Source organism: Drosophila erecta, unplaced genomic scaffold, assembly GCF_003286155.1.
Source record: "Drosophila erecta strain 14021-0224.00,06,07 unplaced genomic scaffold, DereRS2 tig00000000-arrow-pilon, whole genome shotgun sequence".
Taxonomy (NCBI): domain Eukaryota; kingdom Metazoa; phylum Arthropoda; class Insecta; order Diptera; family Drosophilidae; genus Drosophila; species Drosophila erecta.
The window spans coordinates 12039761-12058923 of record NW_020825194.1 but is presented as its reverse complement, the minus strand read 5'-3'; the positions used below and the strand labels follow the sequence as shown (position 1 = coordinate 12058923).

The following is a 19163-nucleotide window of genomic DNA, read 5'->3' as shown; positions in this document are numbered from 1 at the left end:
CATTGCATTGCAGTTTGTTTACCATCTGGTATTAGCCACAAGCCTTATAGAGTCTATATGCATGTACATATGTATATGCATACGTATGTATGTATGTACACCCCCTTAACATACCCATTGAAGCTAAAACGACGCAGTTGTAAGAGAAACCGAGACGAGGCGGAGATACAAAGGGGCCCCAAACAATGCGTAAAAGAGGTGATTGATAACAAGGTGCGCCTTACAAATGTTCACTGTCTGCCCTCCACGAGCAATACAGAAATTCGTTAAGACCTCCAATCCATTCGAAATTCACTATGCTTATCTACAATTTAAGTGCTCTGATTTGGGGAATTTGTATATACGTACATAGTGGCAGAATTTAGCGACTCTGAAGGTATGTATGCACATAACACACAAACTTCCATTTTATTGCTTAATAGAATAAAAAGCGACTATCTTTTTACTTAACTTTTATATTTATCAATTTTTGGTATAACATGCCGCTTATTTTTCACGGTGTCTATAATTATGCTGATACAATTGGAGCTACAAATAGAGGGTGAACGTTTTTCGTGCACACAGTTGCACTTTATGTAAACATGTGGGCACATGCACAAGGTTGTGGCAGAAGAAGAAGAAGTGCATTTTACAGGCGAAAAGGAGAAGGAGAGAGGAGACGAGGAATAGGGCCAAAAGGACAACCATAGAAAGAGGGAGCAGCCGAGCTTGGTGTATTTTTGGCACACAATTGCCCCCTTGTAACACCCTCCCTTTCTCGCATTCGCTTATAACATTTCGCTGTGTGGTGCATTCAACCTGCTGGTGAGAGAGACAGGTGCATTTACAGTTGCTCGCGATCAACAGCTGTGTGAGTGATGGCGATTCGGGCAATTAATTAACTGCGTTTGTGTGATAGGGTATCTCAAATTGATTTCGTTAACAAACATTTATGTATTCAAAAAAATGTATATTTTTCATTAGTTTTTCCAATGTAGTTGGAGCATAAAGATGCTAACTAAATTTCCCGTATAAATGTACATTGTATGTATTAAATTCATAGCACATGGTGAGCAGTTAAGGTAAAGAGAGAAAGAAGGCAGACACTGGACTCGGAGGCAACGCAATTTGCTGAACTTTAATGCGTAGCAAGCCAAATCGAAAACTGCAGTAAACAATGAAACGTTGCTAACGGGCCACCCTCCAACTTCCCCACCCCCTGACCGCGATGATTTGTTATTGTTGGCCTGGCTTACACGGGGTTGTTGTTGCTGCGTAGCTTTTTTTGTAGCTGGATAAGGCAGCGGCGCATGCAACAAATTGCGTTCTGTTGGTAGAACGACAACGACAACGACATTCACAGATGAGAGACAAAGGACCATGTGTAGAAATTTTAAACAAGGAGTATAATGCACTCTAAAAACAGCGAAAATTACTAAACGATTTAAGTGTACTAATATTCTGACAAAAAATGTATTAAATTTAACATTTACCCAAACAAAAATATTTTCTCCACTTCACAGTTATAGTTTATTTTTTATATACTGAAAGATGGAGCTTACACTATTTTTCTTGCTATATATTACTATAAATATTGTTGGTTCATTTTTTAGTTACACAAGATATGGCTATAAAAAAGATAAAAATGTCAGCCCCGAGAATAAGATAGCACAAAGACCACAAGGAATCGAAACTCGATGACGTAGTTTGTTTTCCAGCTGAATTCCAATTGCAATTGTTCAAATTACCCCACTTGAACGAGAAAACCAGAATGCTCTTACAAGATGAGAAAACATTCAGTATAGGAGGAAAATGTGTGCGACATAGGGTGGAAAAGGAGCTTGGAGTTTATCACCACCAGCAAATAGAACGACGCATACAAATATCGCCGGAGTTGTCGTCATCCATGGAACGATTAACAAAAGCAGTTGATTGAACTTCGTTTGGCCTCCGCACATCCCACGGCGAATGTTTGTTTGTGCCCGTGTGTACTTGAAATGCCCCACTTTGCGGTGTGGGGCTAATAATTTCGGGTGTTAATGACCAGAGCTCTGACTTTCAACGCTGCAAACAAGTCCCAGACATTGTGTTCCACAGATTGATGGGGGCCTGGAAATTCCAGATGCACATAGTGGGATCCACTTTCGATTATTGGTAGTTGCATCTGGTTAGGATTTTAACATCTATTGAACTTCTATAAGAGCTCTTTCATCTAGCACCCTAAAGTTACAATTCTTCCAACCAATTTTTAAAGGATTTAATTTAAAATTGCATGTATAAAACAGTAAAGATCAAGCAAATTCTGTGAATTAGATTATCATACAACATTTTATCGCTCGACGCAGATGAGTTGAGATGAACTGCTGTCAAATGTGGGCGTTTTTGGGTAACGCCCGAAAATGGACCGAGTCGAAGTGTCATTAGACTCATATTTTTCGTTTCGTACTTTTTATATTTATATTTTTAGGCTACAATTCGGATTGTACATCTAGTATATATGCATATAAAAAACACGATATGTTGACATACATAAAGGCAGAGATTCTTCAACAGTATAAGAAAAACATACATATGCGTTTGGACGGAATAGACTTACAACTAATTACGCAGATTCGCGGTTAAAATTTGTGGTATTCGAGAGGCGCATCTCTAAGGCACTGAACTGGTGGATGGAATGTACACTATAGTTTAAGCAATGTTTGATTGCGAAGCATCAGGGTAATCTTGTGCTGCTTTCGGACGGTATAGATTGTGCAATTTCGTTGTGAGCCCCATAGATGGATGGAAAATACTTTTATTAGCCCACGGGCATGGTGGACACAGTGCTGTGTGGGGTGGTTGGTCGCGATCCTGCAAGTGAGTTGGCGGTGGATGCGTGCAGGGAAGCCATTGTGCCCATCTGGAACGGTAATTAGAATCATTAGTCATATGTTGGATATGATTGCTTGTTGAACGTACGCGTAAATGGGCTAGATCCTCCAGTTTGGTCAGGTCCACCAGTTCCAAAAACAGAGAGTACACCAAGGCCCATCCATAGATGGACAACACACAGAAAATGGTCCACAGGAGCACCATAAGCACATTGTAGGCAAAGTACAGATCATTGACAATGGCAAAGAAGATCAGTGCCAAAGCCCGCCAAACAGTAAATATGGCAAAGGACCACAGCCAGGGCATTACCTTCCTCTCGTATTCCTATGATAGCATTATAAAAAACATATATTACAATGGGTTTAGACACAAATACTCGTTTGCCAATTGATGGGACTATGTGCTAATTTCTTGGTTGTGACTGTGCAGGATGAGTATGTTACCCTTTTGCTCAGTAAGCGTTTCTGTTCTCCCAGTTTTTTATGCTTTCGGGCAATGAAAAATGTAAATGAATTGCATGCAACAGCTGTAGGATACCCAGCACTAAAACTTACCTTGCGCAGAGCCACGCAGAGTAGGACACTGGTGACAAAGTTTATCAGCGCCATGATAAGCGAGAACAATGCAAAGACAATCAGCATGTTGCGAACTGCAAATAGATCAGGTGGTTAGTAAAAGGATATTCCAAGCTAGGACAACGATTTCCAATAGGACAAAGTGTTCAAAAATGTTATATAAAATCGTAAAATACACCAATAAGCTTACCATGCTTGTTGCCCACATAGACGAACTCATAGGATATGATGTAGTAGCCATAATGCGTGGATCCTGGCGCAGCCATCGCATAGCAGTAGATGTCGAAGATGCTCGTGGCGATGGTGAAGAGGGACAGGAACTGCAAGGAAGTTTCGTGTTACAAAAAAGGACTTTCTCTGCAAGGATTTTCAGATCCTACAATGGCAAACAATCCGACCAGCATGGCACCCTTCTGTATGTCGATGTACTGGTTATTTTTGAGCAACGGTCGCTGGTACCACGGAATCCTGACGGACCGCGTGGATCGGGACATCTTGGAGTGCAAATTCGTCGAGGATCTGAAGGATTATATCTATCAGCTTGGACATGTTACTATAAAGATTATATGGAAAGCTTACCTTCCCGTAGCATGGGAATAAACCGACGGATTGGACCGATATGTGGAGGGCGTTTTCCTACCGTAATTCATCATGAAGCCTTGTAAGTCTCGTCAGGTGTATAAGAAGGAAAGTCCTTTGTCAATTCCTCAATCAGCTACTAAAACATTTAAAACATAACCGTTAGTAAGCGCGTTCCATTCATTTTCGTTTATTGACCAGGGCGTGTTTGCTTAATTTGTGTTTTTGGGTGTGTCAAGCAAGGCTTAACATTTTCGAAAACTTTAGCCGCGTTTTTGGCACTTTTAAAGGCGGTTAACTTTATGTAAATCAGTCTTAGGCTGTTGCAGTGTCTGTAGGGGATTTCGGGAAACAATAATTGAAATGCCATTGCATTTATTTACCTATGAAAAACGAATTATTAATCACCTCGCAACGCATCAAAAACAAAACACACGAATCAGGGCTTAGTGAATTCCAGGGATGCAATAATGAAAAGTAGGGAATACCGATACAGCAACAAGTGCTATCGATATTTCTTACGATGGGCAGCACTGTCTAATCAGCTGTTTAAGTGGGCGCCCGCTTATTTAGTAATTTAAATGTTATACTGGATGTAAGGAAAATTATTAAATTGGTATTCATAAGTGAGGTGTTTATGGTTATGACATATACGCATACGTAAGCTTTTAACATTTAAAAATAAAATGTAGTACCTCCTTTGTCAATCATATATTTAAAGTTCGTTCCTGATTTACAAAAAAAAATAAAACACCTTAATTTGTATCTGATGAATAAGTTCCTAATAAAACTTGAATATGTTCAATGAAATCCAATTGTGTTATAACGCCATATAATTTGATTTCAATTGATTGCTATCGATTAACTCCAGCAATTTGATTGCGCTATCGAGAACGAATGCGAAGCCCTGGATTGCGCGCGCGTATGTGTGTTTGTTTATGTGTGTGTGAGCAGAGGAGGGCGAAAACAATCGACCAATGGAAAACATAAACATTTAATTTTGGACATATTTGGTATCAGAACTAAATGACCGGCTCAACATGTCACTGCCGCGGATCACGGACTTCGAAATTCTCGAAAAACTCGGAGCTGGCAGCTATGCGACCGTTTACAAAGCGCGGCACAAAGTGGGACACCAGTTACATACACACCACATAGCACCAAGGGTCTAATATTTACGTTTTTGTATTTCAGAAACAGCGCACTTATCACGCCATCAAGTATGTGGAAATGTCGACGTTGTCGCAAACCTCGCGGGAAAACCTAATCACCGAAATACGCCTCCTCCGGGAACTCAAGCACAAGTACATTGTGACCCTGCAGGATTTCTTCTGGGACGACAAGTATGCACCGTCGTTCCATACAATCAGTCGATGATTCATCCTTCTAGCAGGGCTAGCATATATGTAGGACCTCACGTGGTGTCAGGTCCAGCTTGCAATCCGAACCACTGAATAGGGGTATAGGTATTAGTCTAGGTATACATAAAATATGTTGGATGTTAATATCAGTGCTTCAATTTAAATAATTATCATATTATCGGTGTAACTCATACCACTAGGCTGTCTTATTGTGCAATCACTATTGTTGTAACGTTCATCTAGATTTGACAAATTTCCGCGTAACTAATTAGCTGATATCGGTTTTCTTTAGAAACTATATACCACGTGCAAAAGTAATAGTTCTGCTTTATTTCAGAAACATTTACATCGTTTTGGAGTATTGCAATGCCGGCAATCTATCCGCTTTTATACGAACCAAGAAGGCATTGCCGGAGAGCACCTGTCGCTACTTTCTGCGCCAACTGGCGGCCGCTGTGCAGTACATGCGAGCCAATGATGTGTCCCACTTCGACCTTAAGCCACAGAACCTGCTGCTCACCCGTGGAGCCAATAATGTGTCCTTGAAGGTGGCAGACTTTGGGTAGTTACCAAAGTAGTATTGCAATAGACATGTATTAATAACTCTAATATGTTGTAGGTTTGCTCAGCACCTGAAACTGGGCGAAATCAATCAACAGCTGAAAGGATCGCCACTCTACATGGCGCCGGAGATTGTGCGCAAGCATCAGTACGATGCCAAGGCGGATCTCTGGAGCATCGGGGTGATACTCTACGAATGTCTATTCGGCAAGGCGCCTTATAGTTCGCGTACCATTGAGGAGCTATTGCTGCGGATCAGGAAGGCTGAGGCCATAACACTGCCACCAAACGCTCGGATCAGCAACGAGTGCCATGATCTCCTGCGTCGCCTTTTAGCCCACGAGCCCACGGCGCGCATTTCGTTTGCGGACTTTTTTGCGCATCCTTTTCTCGATCTCAAGACGTTTCCCACGGAGCACACTCTGCAAAAGGCCATTGATCTGGTCACGCAGGCATGCGCCTACGATGAGAAACGCAACTACAAGGAGGCTTACTATCTGTACTGCAGTGCCCTGCAGTATTTTGTGCCGCTAATCACGGAGGAGGCGGATGCCACCAAGCGGCTGGCATTGCGCAATCGTGCCTTGTCCTACACAAAGCGCGCCGAGGAAATCAAGAATTGCATAATCGAGGACGAGTACAGGATGTTGGCTGAACGGCAGCGAAAAGCGGATACAGCTGCCACAGCTAACCAAGAGTCCTCTCCAGCTACCCAGTTACCCGCTGCGCAGCCCAGCAGCTCGCGGGTCGCGGAGATGCTGGAACCGGATGCCCGCTATAAACAGCTATGTACGATTTGAATTGCTATGCCAATTTGATATTTTATAATACCGCTCCTCCATTCAAGATGCCCTTTCGAACTCAAGTCCGTCCCTGAAGACTGGCCTGGAAATCGGACGGAAGGGTGAGCTATACCTCTACGAACGGAAGCTGGACGCAGCCCTGGAGTCGTATACCTCAGCGCTGGGCATTCTGGTGCCGTTCGTGAATAATGAACCAAAGGGCGAACGCCGCAATCTGTTGCTGCAGCAGGTTAGCTAAATGTGCACTAAATGCTAACAAATTGACCCATGAAGAACCATTTTTAGCTGGAGTTCTGGATGAAGGAGGCGGAGAGCATCAAGAGCATTTTGAGCGCCAAGCACTTGGACGAGGAGGAGCAGAAGCTGTCCACGGTACGCAGCTGCAGCATACAGTAGACAACATAAAATATAATTGAATTCGATGAGCAATTTTCGGCGCCTGGTGCGCATTTGTTAGAGTATTTTTGTAGGTCGATGCGATGTGCGAGGAGCATCGCTTAGTCACGTAGCCTTCTATGATCTTATATACAATATACAGATATACAAATGTCTCTCCTAGACTCGCTTTCTATGTACAGCATTATCATGAACGCTTTGGTAACGCTCCCCAAAACCCTATTATGTATTTATTGGTATTCGTATTCGTAATTGTTATGTAAGTCCTAACACCGAGGCCTTCTACTTGTATACTGACCCTCTTGTTTGCAGCTGAAAACCGTTGTTAAGTTTTAAACCATTTGATTTTCTATTTTAAGCGCACTTCATTGAGAACCGTCACATTCCAGGGCTGGTCAAATCCGCCGCTACTTTATTTCATTTTGATCATAGTGCTTAATTTGATTAAAATTGTTTAAACATAACCGAAACAGTTTCGTTTTATATTGGTCAAGAATGCGATAGTGGCGCTCTCTTTTAATCGAGTAGTTTTAATCTCCTATCAGTCCTATCAATTGCTGTAAATTATCGTAATCAATATCAATATGGGCAATGTCAGAAGGCTTATAAAAGCGGCCGTCGGACGATAGGCGCTCATTTTTAGCTGAGAAAATGTCGCGGAATCAGGATCTCTGTCTGACGGCCATCATCGCCCTCTTGACCATCGTGGGAATTTCCCATGGTGCTCCCCAAATGGGACGTGTGGTCAATGGCACGGACTCCAGCGTGGAGAAATACCCCTTCGTGGTTAGTTGGTCGACAGTCCAACAGTAATGGGTGAAATGAATGAAAATAATGTTTACCTTAATGCACTTCAGATTTCGCTGCGTGGATCCACTGGCTCGCATTCCTGTGGCGGCTCCATTATTTCCAAGCAGTTTGTGATGACTGCTGCCCATTGTACGGACGCACGCAGACCCGTAGACCTGTCCGTTCAGTATGGAGTGACCACGATTGGCGCATACGGTCCGAATGTGGTGGGCGTCAAGAAGATTATCCAGCACGAGAGGTACAATCCCTACAACAACTATGCCAACGACATTTCCCTGCTGCTCGTGGAGAAACCCTTCGACTTTAATGGCATCAATGTTGCACCCGTAAAGCTGCCGGAGCTCGCATATGCCACACCTCAAACGAATGCCGGTGGCGAGGGAGTGCTCATCGGATGGGGCCTCAATGAGGTTGGTTTCGATCTCGATTTCGATCATGCTTTGTGTCTAAGCCACTAATCTCTACGTAAATCTCTTTAGACTGGCGGATACCTCCAATCCACACTGCAGGAGGTGGATTTGAAGATCTACTCCGACGCGGAGTGCACCCAACGTCACGCCGGTAGCACGGATCCCAGGTACCACATCTGCGGAGGCGTGGACGAGGGCGGCAAGGGACAGTGCAGCGGAGATTCCGGTGGACCCCTCATCTACAATGGCCAGCAGGTGGGCATCGTGTCCTGGAGCATCAAGCCCTGCACCGTGGCTCCCTATCCGGGTGTCTACACCAAGGTCAGCCAGTATATCGACTGGATCAGGAGGAACCAGATAATTTTGGCCTAGTCATCCCATTATCTTTGTGGACAGTGCATTGGCTATACCATACCTGCAATAAATAATGCTGATATTGATTAAATTGGTGCTTTTTTAAGCCGTAAATCGGTGTCAAGTTACTTGGGATTTGCCTGTTTTTTGATAAGGATATTGATAATATTGGGTTAATTTCCCATTTCCTATCATTGGATTTAATCAATCCTTAAGAGCTTCTTATTTTTTGATTATTTATTTTATTTACTTATTTTATATTTTGTTGGTAGATAATTAAATAAATTAAATACATATATGTAATCACAAAAATATTAACAATTAACTCTAAATAACAAGTGCTGTTTCCTTTCATTTACGAACATATACTTATGACCGATAGCTTTATTTTGTTTTTAGCCATAAATTTCGTTAGGAAATCCATTGAGTTTTGCGCATTTTGGCTATTTTTGAATGTTTTAGTGGTTCCGACGAGTACCATTTTATGTACATAAATGACAACAGATTTAATGACCTTCAATCTAAAGCCGTAAATAATATTAATCGCTCATATTCGACGAGCTTATAAAAGCGGTAGCGAGCCCCGAGTATCAGTTTTTGGCCAAAAATGTTGTCGAATCAAGATCTCAGTCTGACTTTAATCGTTCTCCTGACCATTACTACGGTTGGTCAGGCCGCGCCCCCCATATCAAGGGTGGTCAATGGTACGGACTCTAGTATCCTGAAATATCCTTTCGTGGTAAGAAAAGTTAAGTTAAATATGATCGGAGTTAAACCAAAAATAGAACAAAAGAAATAATCCGAGAAGTGTCTCAAAAATTTGAATTTACGAATTGAATTTTGGATTTAATAAAGAGGTTTCTGGTATTTTATGAAAAATATATTATTTTTAATCAATTTAAAAAGTACAGATTCTACATTTTAATCTGTTAATTTCTGGATCAAATCTAAGGTATCACTGCGGAGCTATGATGGCTCGCATTCCTGCGGAGGATCTATTATCTCCAGACTATTTGTGATGACCGCTGCTCATTGCACCAATGGTCGTCCTGCGGATACCCTATCGATTCAGTTTGGAGTGACTAATATTAGTGGCGTGGGTCCGAATGTGGTGGGCATAAAAAAGATCATCCAGCACGAGGACTTCGATCGCACTCGCCGAAATGCGAATGACATCTCGCTGCTGTTGGTGCAGGAGCCTTTTGAGTTCGATGGTGTCTCTGTGGCTCCAGTGGAGCTGCCAGTTCAGGCTTTTGCTGTGCCTCAATCAGTTGCTGGCGTTGAGGGAGTGCTCATCGGCTGGGGTCTCAATGACGTGGGTTTCCATAGGAAAATACATTTTTAAATGGGTTTATTTTATAGTATGCCCTTTTTTAGACCAATGGAAGTGTGCAGAAAACCCTACAGGAGGTTTCCCTGAAAATTTACTCGGATGAGGAGTGCACCGCCCGACACAATGGCCAAACAGATCCCAGATATCACATTTGCGGCGGAGTTGATGAAGGGGGAAAGGGTCAGTGCAGCGGAGATTCGGGCGGACCACTCATCTATAATGGCCAGCAGGTGGGCATCGTGTCCTGGAGCATCAAGCCCTGCACCGTGGCTCCCTATCCGGGTGTCTACACCAAGGTCAGCCAGTACGTTGACTGGATTAAACACAAAGTATATTGTTCAATAAATTGAAAATTTAACCACTTAATAAATAATCAAATCGGCAGTATTGACTTGTTCCTTTGGGGCGATAAGCCAAATATCTGTGCTATAATTATAAAGCCCATAAGGGGCAATAAATATTGGGAATTATATTCCTACCTATAAAGTAAGCATATTGTTGATTTGAAACGAGTTTGATTTGGCGCCAAAGCAGTGGATTTGGTTGTCACTTTGCAAGCAGTTTAATGCAGTGCGTGTGGATTTAAAGTATTCATAAAACTGTAGTCGAAATTGGCGCTTGTTTCTGGTGCTCATCAAACTGTAATTTAAAATTATATATAATGGAACTTGATATTAATTGTTAGGGACGAAGTGAATTATGTTTAATTTTTTTATTTGTTTTGTACTTATTATAAGCGCTTCAAGTGGGCTATATCAATAGGGGTGCTGCTGCCAACTGGTGTTGAACATATACTTTCAGTCCCAATGGAAAACATAGTTTTCAAATCCCTTATTGTGGCTTTTGAAGGTCTCGGGATGCCTGCAACTCCCTCGCCTGCAAATATTTGTGCTGCAGACCTTCATTAGCACCGAAATGAAGAAGTGAGCAGTTTGAGCAGCACTGGGTCACTGGACCAATACGAAGTCACCCGACACGAATCGAAATCGCTCATACGCCCCGTCGGCTGCTGCTGCGGATGCTTCTTAATGCTGATGGTTCTACGGCCGCGGCTTCAACTTCTGGCACTGCAGTCAACATTTTCAACTCAAACGGAACGCACGGTTGGGCGGACGCAGTTTGAAATAATTCAAAAGTTTTTGTCCGTTGGTTTTGTGTTTTTGAATTCGAAACAATTGTTTAAAAAAATTGTGTAAAAAAACGAATAAACAAATAAAACGAGTATCAAGCTTGAAATCTCATTAAAAAGCAATTTATACAAACGCTTGGTATCTTTTTGAGAGTTGTGTTTTGCAGTTTTTCTTATCTGTATATACAAATTCAAAGATCATGTCGACGATGTTTCTGCAGTTTTTGTGTTTTTACGCTTGCCATTGAGGCGGCCAAAAAATGTGGAAAAAATATTGCATTTGCCACAGCACAGAATGCGGAAGGTCGCCCATTATGACGGACCCAAAACTCATTGCATTCATTCGTTTAATTAAAAAACAGAAACACATAAAAAAGGAGGAAGAACAGAAATGACTTGTTAATTGGCTGCTGCTGCGAGGGCCACACGGCGTATGCGTGATACTAGGGCTTGCTGATTTTCGAGCGGAATAAAAGTGCAGAAACTGCAGGCCCCACATTGATCCAGCGCCCACTTTTCGCCCTGTTTTTCCCCAGAGCCTCATATATATTTCAGCAAATCAAATCAAAGCCCAAAAGTAGGCAACAAAAGCACACAATGAGATCCGTAATACGATTTTGGCTAGCTCCTGCCGTTCCTCAAAGTATTTTCGGAAAAATTCGTGGAAACACTCAACGCTGAACGTATAGAAAAGTACTTTCAAACACCCCTTTACACTCTCCCCCTCCCCTCCCCGCCACGCACACACACACACACACACACACACACACACACTCGCATTCGCGCATTTAACTTACAACAAAAGCAATTTGAAAACAATTTTTCGAGTTTCGAGAAAAACGTGTGGCCCTGTGCGGTCGTGGCCTACATGCTTATGGGCTAAAAAAAATGGAAAACTGGGCGTGGCATCTGCTGGCAATTTGTAACATTCCAAACAAAAGGTGCATGCAACAAAAGTTCCCAGAGCATCGAAGGCTTTTGTGATATACTCAGCAGCGTGACTTGCAAAAAGATAAAATTACATTGGAAAAATGTTCTAAAGTTACTCATTAGGAAATCCATATCATGAAATAATTGTTGGTAATTTTAAAATTACACTTATCTGCAAGTTGTCAGGATTTCTTATTAGATTCCATTGGAATAGTATTTTGAGGTGGAAATGAAGTTGTCAAATGATCTTAACAAAACTGCAATAACAAATGCTTTGCTTAAACTCGAATTTAAATGAATGTCTAATATTTTAGCTCGAACATCGTCGAAGATCTTTGTCAGAACGTTTTAAAAAATACAAACAAACGAAAACCACAATTAAGTTAATAATATTAACCGAATAAGCGCAGTAGAAACAAAGTCTTCCAAAAAGCGGAACGATTCCACTGAGAGGAACAAGGTGAAAATTGCAATTTCAGTGAGTGCAGTCTGTCAGTTCTTCAGTCTGCCAATTTGTCAGTTCGTCAGTTCGTCAGCTCGTCAGCTCGTCAGCTCGTCAGTGTGTGTGGTGGCAGTGTGTTAGTGAGTGTGAACTCTGTGGTAAAGGTCAAAACTCATTTGAAAATGTCGAGCGGCAACCAAGAAGCAATGTCAACAAAAGCAGCTGTCAACTCGGTGGACGTGGACGTGGACGTGGACGAGGACAAGGCCTCCACAATGCATATGCATCCAACATCCTCATCAGCATCCTCATCGGGATCGATTGCGTCCAGCGCCCATGTGAAAGCCCTGGCCATCCTGGTGGCCATCGTCTTGTGCAGCGGCAGCTTGGGACTCGCCGACGGGCTCAAGTGCCACATGTGCGGCCAGTACAACGAGGGCGTGGGCTCCATCACGCCCTGCACCAACTACACCAAGGACATCGCCCATCTCTACCTGAAGGAGTGCACCAAGAAGAGCGAGAAGTTCTGCGTGGTGAGTGCATCATTGGTTCCCTGTGATCCGAAAATATCAGCGAGTTCAATCCATTGTTGTAATTGTGTGTCTTATGGAATTTTGCCTTGGAACATTTTGGAATTTCCACTTTATTTTAGGAAATTTCTTCTATTTTTTCCTTATATTAATTTCAAAAGCTCGAACCATAACGAAGTATTGAAAAATCACTCGAATCCAACGGGAACATAATTTTGATCAATTGTTTGATAAACAATGCCAGGTTTTTGTTGCTCACCATCATTGGTGGACTATTTCCACAGTATTTACTTTTGTCTTTGCCCCGGACCAATTGAACCGAATTGGAAACGTTGCATTCATTTATTTATAGACTCATTCATTTTGGTTCATTGCTACTCATTGTTGTCATTGTCCGGGCGAGCAAAAAGGCAACCCAAGAGGCAAACAGCGATAGTCCACCAGCTCCTGCTCCTCCTGCTCCTGCTGCCCCTTTCCGCCTCCTTCCTGCCATCCATCCATTGATGACTTCTCGAGTTGATGTTTCCATTTTATTGTTTTTCGCCCGTTCCCATATTGATTGTGTGTGTTCTGTGTGGCATTATCTCTGTATATTTCTTACGAAGTAATATCGTTGGCAGTTCTGCTGTTGTCACAGTTTTATTTTCAGTGCTCGTCACAGAAACAAAAACATAACAAAAAACAGAAGCAGAAAGATAAATTGGTTGTAAAAACAGAGTGAATCATTTGAATTTCCAGCGCGAATTAAATTTGTGAGCACATTGATTAGCTCTTATTCTCCAACAGTTTTAGCAGACAATCAAATGGGATTTTTAATACCAAAAACATATTGGCTTTAAGTAATTACTAATTACTTTCTTCTGGCGGGTTACAGATAATAATTGTTTGCCAAATTAGCTTAGGTTTTTTGAATTCTAACCTGATTTGTCTGTTAAATTGTCAAATTCGTTTTAAAACTTGCCTAACGTTTGTGTTTCTTATTTTAAATATTTCTTTTAATGAATGGAATAACGTAGCTCATTATGGCCCATCACCTAAGCCAACTAGGTAAAAGCTTTTGACCCTTAAAAGCGACTCACGTCTTTTGCGACTGCGTTACGTATACGCGCCGTGTACCAATTTGCATGAAGCACAAAATGAGGCGGCGTTGTTCTGTGAGTGCCTACCCAGCTCATCAGCATCCTGGGGCACATCCATCCAACCGGGGAGCAAGGTAAACTAATGCCATCCGACTGCTCTGGCAATTTCAATTAGTTTTGTGGCCGTCGAGCGGTTTGCTCGATGCCGACGATCTATACCAGTGTAGTGGGAAGGCTGTACGAGTACGTGCGCCTTTAGCTGGCGCCCTGATTATGGGCGTGGCAGCCCAATTGTGCGCATAAATTGCGGCATATTGTATGCACTCAATCCTCCAGTGGGCGTGGCGTGCGGTGAGTGCCTCTGTGTCTCTGTCTGTGTGTGCGGAGCACTTAACGAATTGCAACGGAGGAGAAGGAGCCCCACATCCTGCGAATCCTGCTTGCTTGCGCTTTGGCAATCATTAAATATTTAACACCTACTTGCCATGCACAGCTGCCAACTGGCTGGCGATTGCAGGCACATCTTTGCTATGATTCACCCGCCTTTTTTCGGGCTGGGTTGGCACATAAATTGTTATTTTCTGCGGCGCTCGATGGTTAACACGTACCGCTCATTTCATCGGGCCACGCCCACGCCGCACACACCGCCCACTCATCGGCATAATTTAGTTTGCCAGGTTTCCGCACTTTTATTTGAATTGGGTATTTCATGCGGTTGGGATTTTGGGTAGGAAATCACTGAAAAACGCATATACTATTTATCACACATTTCGCAACTTTTATAATCGCTGGTTGGGGATACAAAAAAAGAAGGACGTTGAATATCACAACGCTGTGCCATTAAATTTGATTTCCTCTGGCTTTTTTCACGCTCGTCCTTGTGGTGCAACAAATGTGTCGTTTTTGCGCTGCGCACAAATTGCATTTAATTGCAATTGGCAGCCCGGCGAAACAGCAAATGATATGCAATTTATGCTCAATGTCCCCAAAAAGTGCGTCTTTGTTGCGCATTTCATATTTATTTATGTTATTCCCTCCTTACTTAATAATCATTGAAAGTGACATTAATTTATGCGTGTAAATGCATAAATCCAGCCAGATTAATAATCAAGTTATTTATTAGAGGTCTGTATTCATTTATTAAATTGAAAGTAAATATTAAATGGTTTATAAGCCATATTTTTACATCGAATTTAAATAGCGAGCAAATGAATATTTAAAATCGTTTAACACAATGTTTTTCCATGCATGCGAGCTTATGTTTCCATTTCAATTTGCTATCGTGTCCGGTTATTTAAAGAAAATAACAATAAATGTTAAAAAGTGGTAGCAACGTTACTGCATATATGTATATATTTTTTCCTGGCTTGTATTTATCTGAATTATTTAATTACTGTGCCCTGCTGCGAGGCTTTTCCCATTAATTTTTTTTACCATTTTGCACCCGTGAAATGTAGCGAAAAATATCTAAGAAAACACAAAAGCCAACACAATACTTATACAGTAAGCCTTGGGTATTTCTGTTTAGCTTTTATCTTTCTTTTTTGCCGCCATCCTGATAATTGCCCTTCATTTTGTTATTAACAGCTTCACAGACACTTAATTAATAGCGTAATTTATGCCAAGCCGCCAAAGTAAAGACCCGCCAAGATGGCGATGATGATGATGATGATGATGATACCCTGCTCGAAAAGTAGCCAAGGAAAGGAAAAATATGTTGCAACACGAAAGGCGGGCACAGGAAACTTTTGTTTAAATATTAACCGACCTCCGGCCCTCATTTTGGCCATAAAACTTGAAGTGTTCACAACAGTTGCTGTTTTTGCGGTTCTCCAGCTGACTGCTTGACCTGATGTCGTCGTGTTTTTCGGCCAAGTAGTTGGCCTTCTTGTTGATTGTTTGTTCGCCGCTAGTTACTTAGGTCTCCACCCAAAAAAGTAGAAGGGAGTTATTCGCCTTGGCGCCGTCTGCCGGAAATCGTCTTATATATATTTATGAGTTAAATTTATATTCAAATTAGCCGTTGCCCGAGCAAGGCACAACCGACTGCATAATTCATAATTTCGATAATGAGTTCCAGGGTAGCATAAATCCGCCCTCATTTCGCACACCTAATCTACATCTTGTGTGGAGCCCGCGGGGAGGAAAAACTGGAGGAGCTAAAACAATGGCAGTCCATTGTTTGGAGGGTCGGCCGAGGCACGTAAACAAATACGGTCATCATGTATGTACATATGCACACTTAACCCTTGACCCCATGCAAAACAAAAGAAAGTGGATGTGTTGGAATGTGGGAGATATATTGTAGGCGCCAAATTAATTTCTTGTTTCCTCCTTTTTTCAATTATTTCCGTGAAAAAATACTACCTTTTTTAACACACAAAATCTAAAGACGCACAGCGTGAATAAATGCTCCACCAGTTCCACGGATTGGTTTTCGACCTGCAACTAAGCGTATTTTGAATAAAGATGGTATATTTCAAGCAAATAAACACCCAGTGCAATATAAGCGCCAAATCCTGAGTTCTAAAAGTTTAAATCAGTTCGAATAGATCTTAGTTTCTTTTACTGCCAACACACACTTACCAAAATCGAAGAGCAAAAAGCGAGGCTTCATCGATTGAAGCTGAACCTGCTCGGCCGGATATTGCAGTATCAATTCTCGGCAAAAGTGCAGAAGGCATAAACGAAACCTTTTTGCTGCTATTGTGGCTACGTGCCCACTGGACGCAACTGCCCAAAAAACCCCAAGTGGCGACAAACAAACACGAATATATAGGGCACAAGTACGTCCGGCCACGCCCCATCGACCAAAAACTGAGAATGGGTCTAAGGACTAAGGACTTGGGATGAGACAAGGGGATGGCCACAAAAACGGAATGCAAATATTTTCGCTTCATTTTGACTGTCGTACATTCCTGGCCCTTGTTTGCCGGCACTGTTGTTGCAATTAGGAGTGTTTACGCTGCCTTCCGGGCAAACACGCCCCAAAATCACTTAAAACTTGGCATTTTGCCTTCATTATTGTTTGTAATGCTGTGCAAAGGGACACCTTTTATTATTTACTTTCCAAGAACTATAGCAAATCAGTCGGTCTGTAAAAGATATAAAAGATGGAAGATGCAGAACTGAAACTCAGGAAATATAATTATTTAAGTAATCCTGAAAGTTGCACTGACTTTCATAGAATTTTAGAACCATCTGCGGTATTTCCACATATGCAATTTCACTTGGCACCATTTGAGGTTGATCGAGATGCCAAAATCTTATTAAGAATGATGTTCTACCATTATTCTTGGAGCCCTTCAAAATTTCTTGAGCAGTGAAGCCATGCTTAAACGGACTATCGACAACTACGCAAGGATCAATTCTCAGCCTTTTAGCCTTAGTTTCGTATAGATTATTCAGATCTTGCGCCCTCTTCAGACCTATTTGCGAATCGAACGATTTAATCAGTGAATGACAATCCAGATCTGTGGCCGACTCCCAGGTGTTATCTTCATCGGTGTAATGTAGCCATTTGACCAAGTATTGCACTTGGCCCATATAATGCCTGCGATCCAAAATCTTCTCCACAAAATATTCCTCAGTTTCATCGGAATCCGTGAAATTTGAAATGGTTTCACCACTATCGACGTCTGAATCCATTGTATATTTTTTATATTAGTCTAAAATAGTATTATTTTTTAGGTAGTTCGAGTTGTGACAGCAATGTCAGAACAAAAAACGTTTTCACAACTTGTTATCTACAGATACTCAACCAAACTAACTTTCTGCGCACACAAGTTTTGTTTTTAAATGCTGGGCTACTTTAATATCCTTTTGCCAAGAAGATATGAAACTATGAAAAAATTGTAATGAATTCATTTAATATCCTGAAGTAGAAAAGTTTGCCATATACTTAATGCCAACAGCTTGGGAAATGCGGCATTAATAATAACCAATTCAATAGCAGAAAGTGAATAACATTGTTTGTCCGGAAATCTATTAGAGATCCTTGGATGCTGGGTAAGTCCTTTCGAACAACAATAAGAATAAGATGAGCCGTCAAAAGGAAAAACTGCGGAAAATATCGTAAAAAATTATGCGTAAACTTGGCGAAAAGTTTGAAATACTCGTATAACAAACTTTGTTGAGGTTGGTTTCGGGTATCATGTTGTTTAATGAAGAAAATCTTGTTCTTTTAAAGGCAAACTTTGTATGCCACAAAAATCGTTGATGAATCACTTGACAATAAATTGGTGAATCAGCTTAAACATTTTGAAAGGTGTTACACAATGGATTCTTATATTTCTCAATTTTGTCTTCTTTTCTGCACTGAAAAACATAAGTTTCTGGTTTCCTTCGAAGCCAGTTCCAATTTTAATGGCTTTATTTTGTAGAAGCAAGGCGCCACGTACCTGATATTAAATCGGCAAAGTTTTATTTTATTGCCCGAAATTAAAAGCTCGATTATGCGCGATGACTTGGGACAGATTTGTGGGATTGGGTCGCTTGGTTAGAATACTTTTTAGGGGCCAGGGCCAGGATTTACATGCGAATGTGGCAATCAAACTGTGCAGTGAGCGCTACGTGGACGGAATAAATCAGCGACTTTTGCGGCACGAAGGAGTTGGAGATTCACGGAAAATACATAATAAAATGTTCGCCTTCGTCAAGTGCAGTACAGTGAAGCTTCGCAAATCGAAATGGGGTGAGGGTCAAGGAGCGAGCTGCTGCTTTTTTACTGAAGCCATAAATGGGGGCAGGGCGATTTCCGTGCGGCGAGTTGTGAAATCAGCGTCAAATCGGAAGCCACGGAAGTGGAGAGGTGGAGAGGTGGCAGTGGGAACGAAAGTCAATGTGACTGCCCATGCCATCATTTCCGGCAGCCATTGATTGCAGGGGGTGTGGGGGTTGGCAGGATCCAGGAATGGCTAAAAGCCATTTGCGCCTGGCTAAATTCAGTGTAATTGATAAGCGAACTCCGCCGGCAGATAGGCGGCAATGAGCGGAGTGTCCTGGCTGCTTACCACGCACAC

The 19163-nt window shown here is 41.9% G+C and overlaps 6 protein-coding genes across 10 annotated transcripts; 4 read left to right on the top strand and 2 right to left on the bottom strand.

Annotated features, from left to right (window-relative positions):
* Positions 1–2410: 2410 nt before the first annotated feature.
* On the bottom strand, positions 2411–4483 carry LOC6552248. 4 transcript variants are annotated; one of them, XM_026975675.1, is made up of 7 exons: positions 4413–4483; positions 4005–4143; positions 3806–3944; positions 3616–3745; positions 3405–3499; positions 2938–3174; positions 2411–2878 (listed from the first exon to the last, which is right to left on the bottom strand). In XM_026975675.1, exons 2-7 carry the CDS (start codon positions 4076–4078, stop codon positions 2777–2779), a joined length of 777 nt encoding a protein of 258 aa, XP_026831476.1. In that variant the 5' UTR covers positions 4079–4143; positions 4413–4483; the 3' UTR covers positions 2411–2776. The 4 variants fall into 4 exon arrangements, with proteins under 4 accessions (XP_026831476.1, XP_026831474.1, XP_001980843.1 ...); XM_026975673.1 differs by having other exon boundaries at positions 4388–4477; XM_001980807.3 differs by having other exon boundaries at positions 4005–4140; positions 4388–4477.
* Positions 4484–4896: 413 nt separating this feature from the next.
* LOC6552249 (serine/threonine-protein kinase ULK3) lies at positions 4897–7726 on the top strand. 2 transcript variants are annotated; one of them, XM_001980808.3, is made up of 7 exons: positions 4897–5131; positions 5199–5347; positions 5703–5927; positions 5985–6715; positions 6774–6958; positions 7015–7101; positions 7485–7621. In XM_001980808.3, the coding sequence occupies exons 1-7, from the start codon at positions 5045–5047 to the stop codon at positions 7581–7583; spliced, it is 1563 nt and encodes a 520-aa protein (XP_001980844.1). In that variant the 5' UTR covers positions 4897–5044; the 3' UTR covers positions 7584–7621. The 2 variants fall into 2 exon arrangements, with proteins under 2 accessions (XP_001980844.1, XP_026839784.1); XM_026983983.1 differs by having other exon boundaries at positions 7015–7726.
* Positions 7727–7729: 3 nt separating this feature from the next.
* Positions 7730–8813, top strand: LOC6552250 (chymotrypsin-2). The gene is made up of 3 exons (XM_001980809.3): positions 7730–7911; positions 7983–8345; positions 8415–8813. Exons 1-3 carry the CDS (start codon positions 7777–7779, stop codon positions 8715–8717), a joined length of 801 nt encoding a protein of 266 aa, XP_001980845.1. The 5' UTR covers positions 7730–7776; the 3' UTR covers positions 8718–8813.
* A 493-nt stretch (positions 8814–9306) lies between these two features.
* On the top strand, positions 9307–10407 carry LOC6552251 (chymotrypsin-2). Its single transcript, XM_026983984.1, has 3 exons — positions 9307–9438; positions 9652–10014; positions 10077–10407. Exons 1-3 carry the CDS (start codon positions 9307–9309, stop codon positions 10380–10382), a joined length of 801 nt encoding a protein of 266 aa, XP_026839785.1. The 3' UTR covers positions 10383–10407.
* Positions 10408–11101: 694 nt separating this feature from the next.
* On the top strand, positions 11102–13855 carry LOC113563737. The gene is made up of 3 exons (XM_026975921.1): positions 11102–11135; positions 12406–13066; positions 13850–13855. The coding sequence occupies exons 2-3, from the start codon at positions 12716–12718 to the stop codon at positions 13853–13855; spliced, it is 357 nt and encodes a 118-aa protein (XP_026831722.1). The 5' UTR covers positions 11102–11135; positions 12406–12715.
* Positions 13856–17247: 3392 nt separating this feature from the next.
* LOC6552253 (heterochromatin protein 1) lies at positions 17248–17842 on the bottom strand. Its single transcript, XM_001980812.3, has one exon. The coding sequence runs from the start codon at positions 17788–17790 to the stop codon at positions 17278–17280; it is 513 nt and encodes a 170-aa protein (XP_001980848.1). The 5' UTR covers positions 17791–17842; the 3' UTR covers positions 17248–17277.
* Between the last annotated feature and the right edge of the window lie 1321 nt (positions 17843–19163).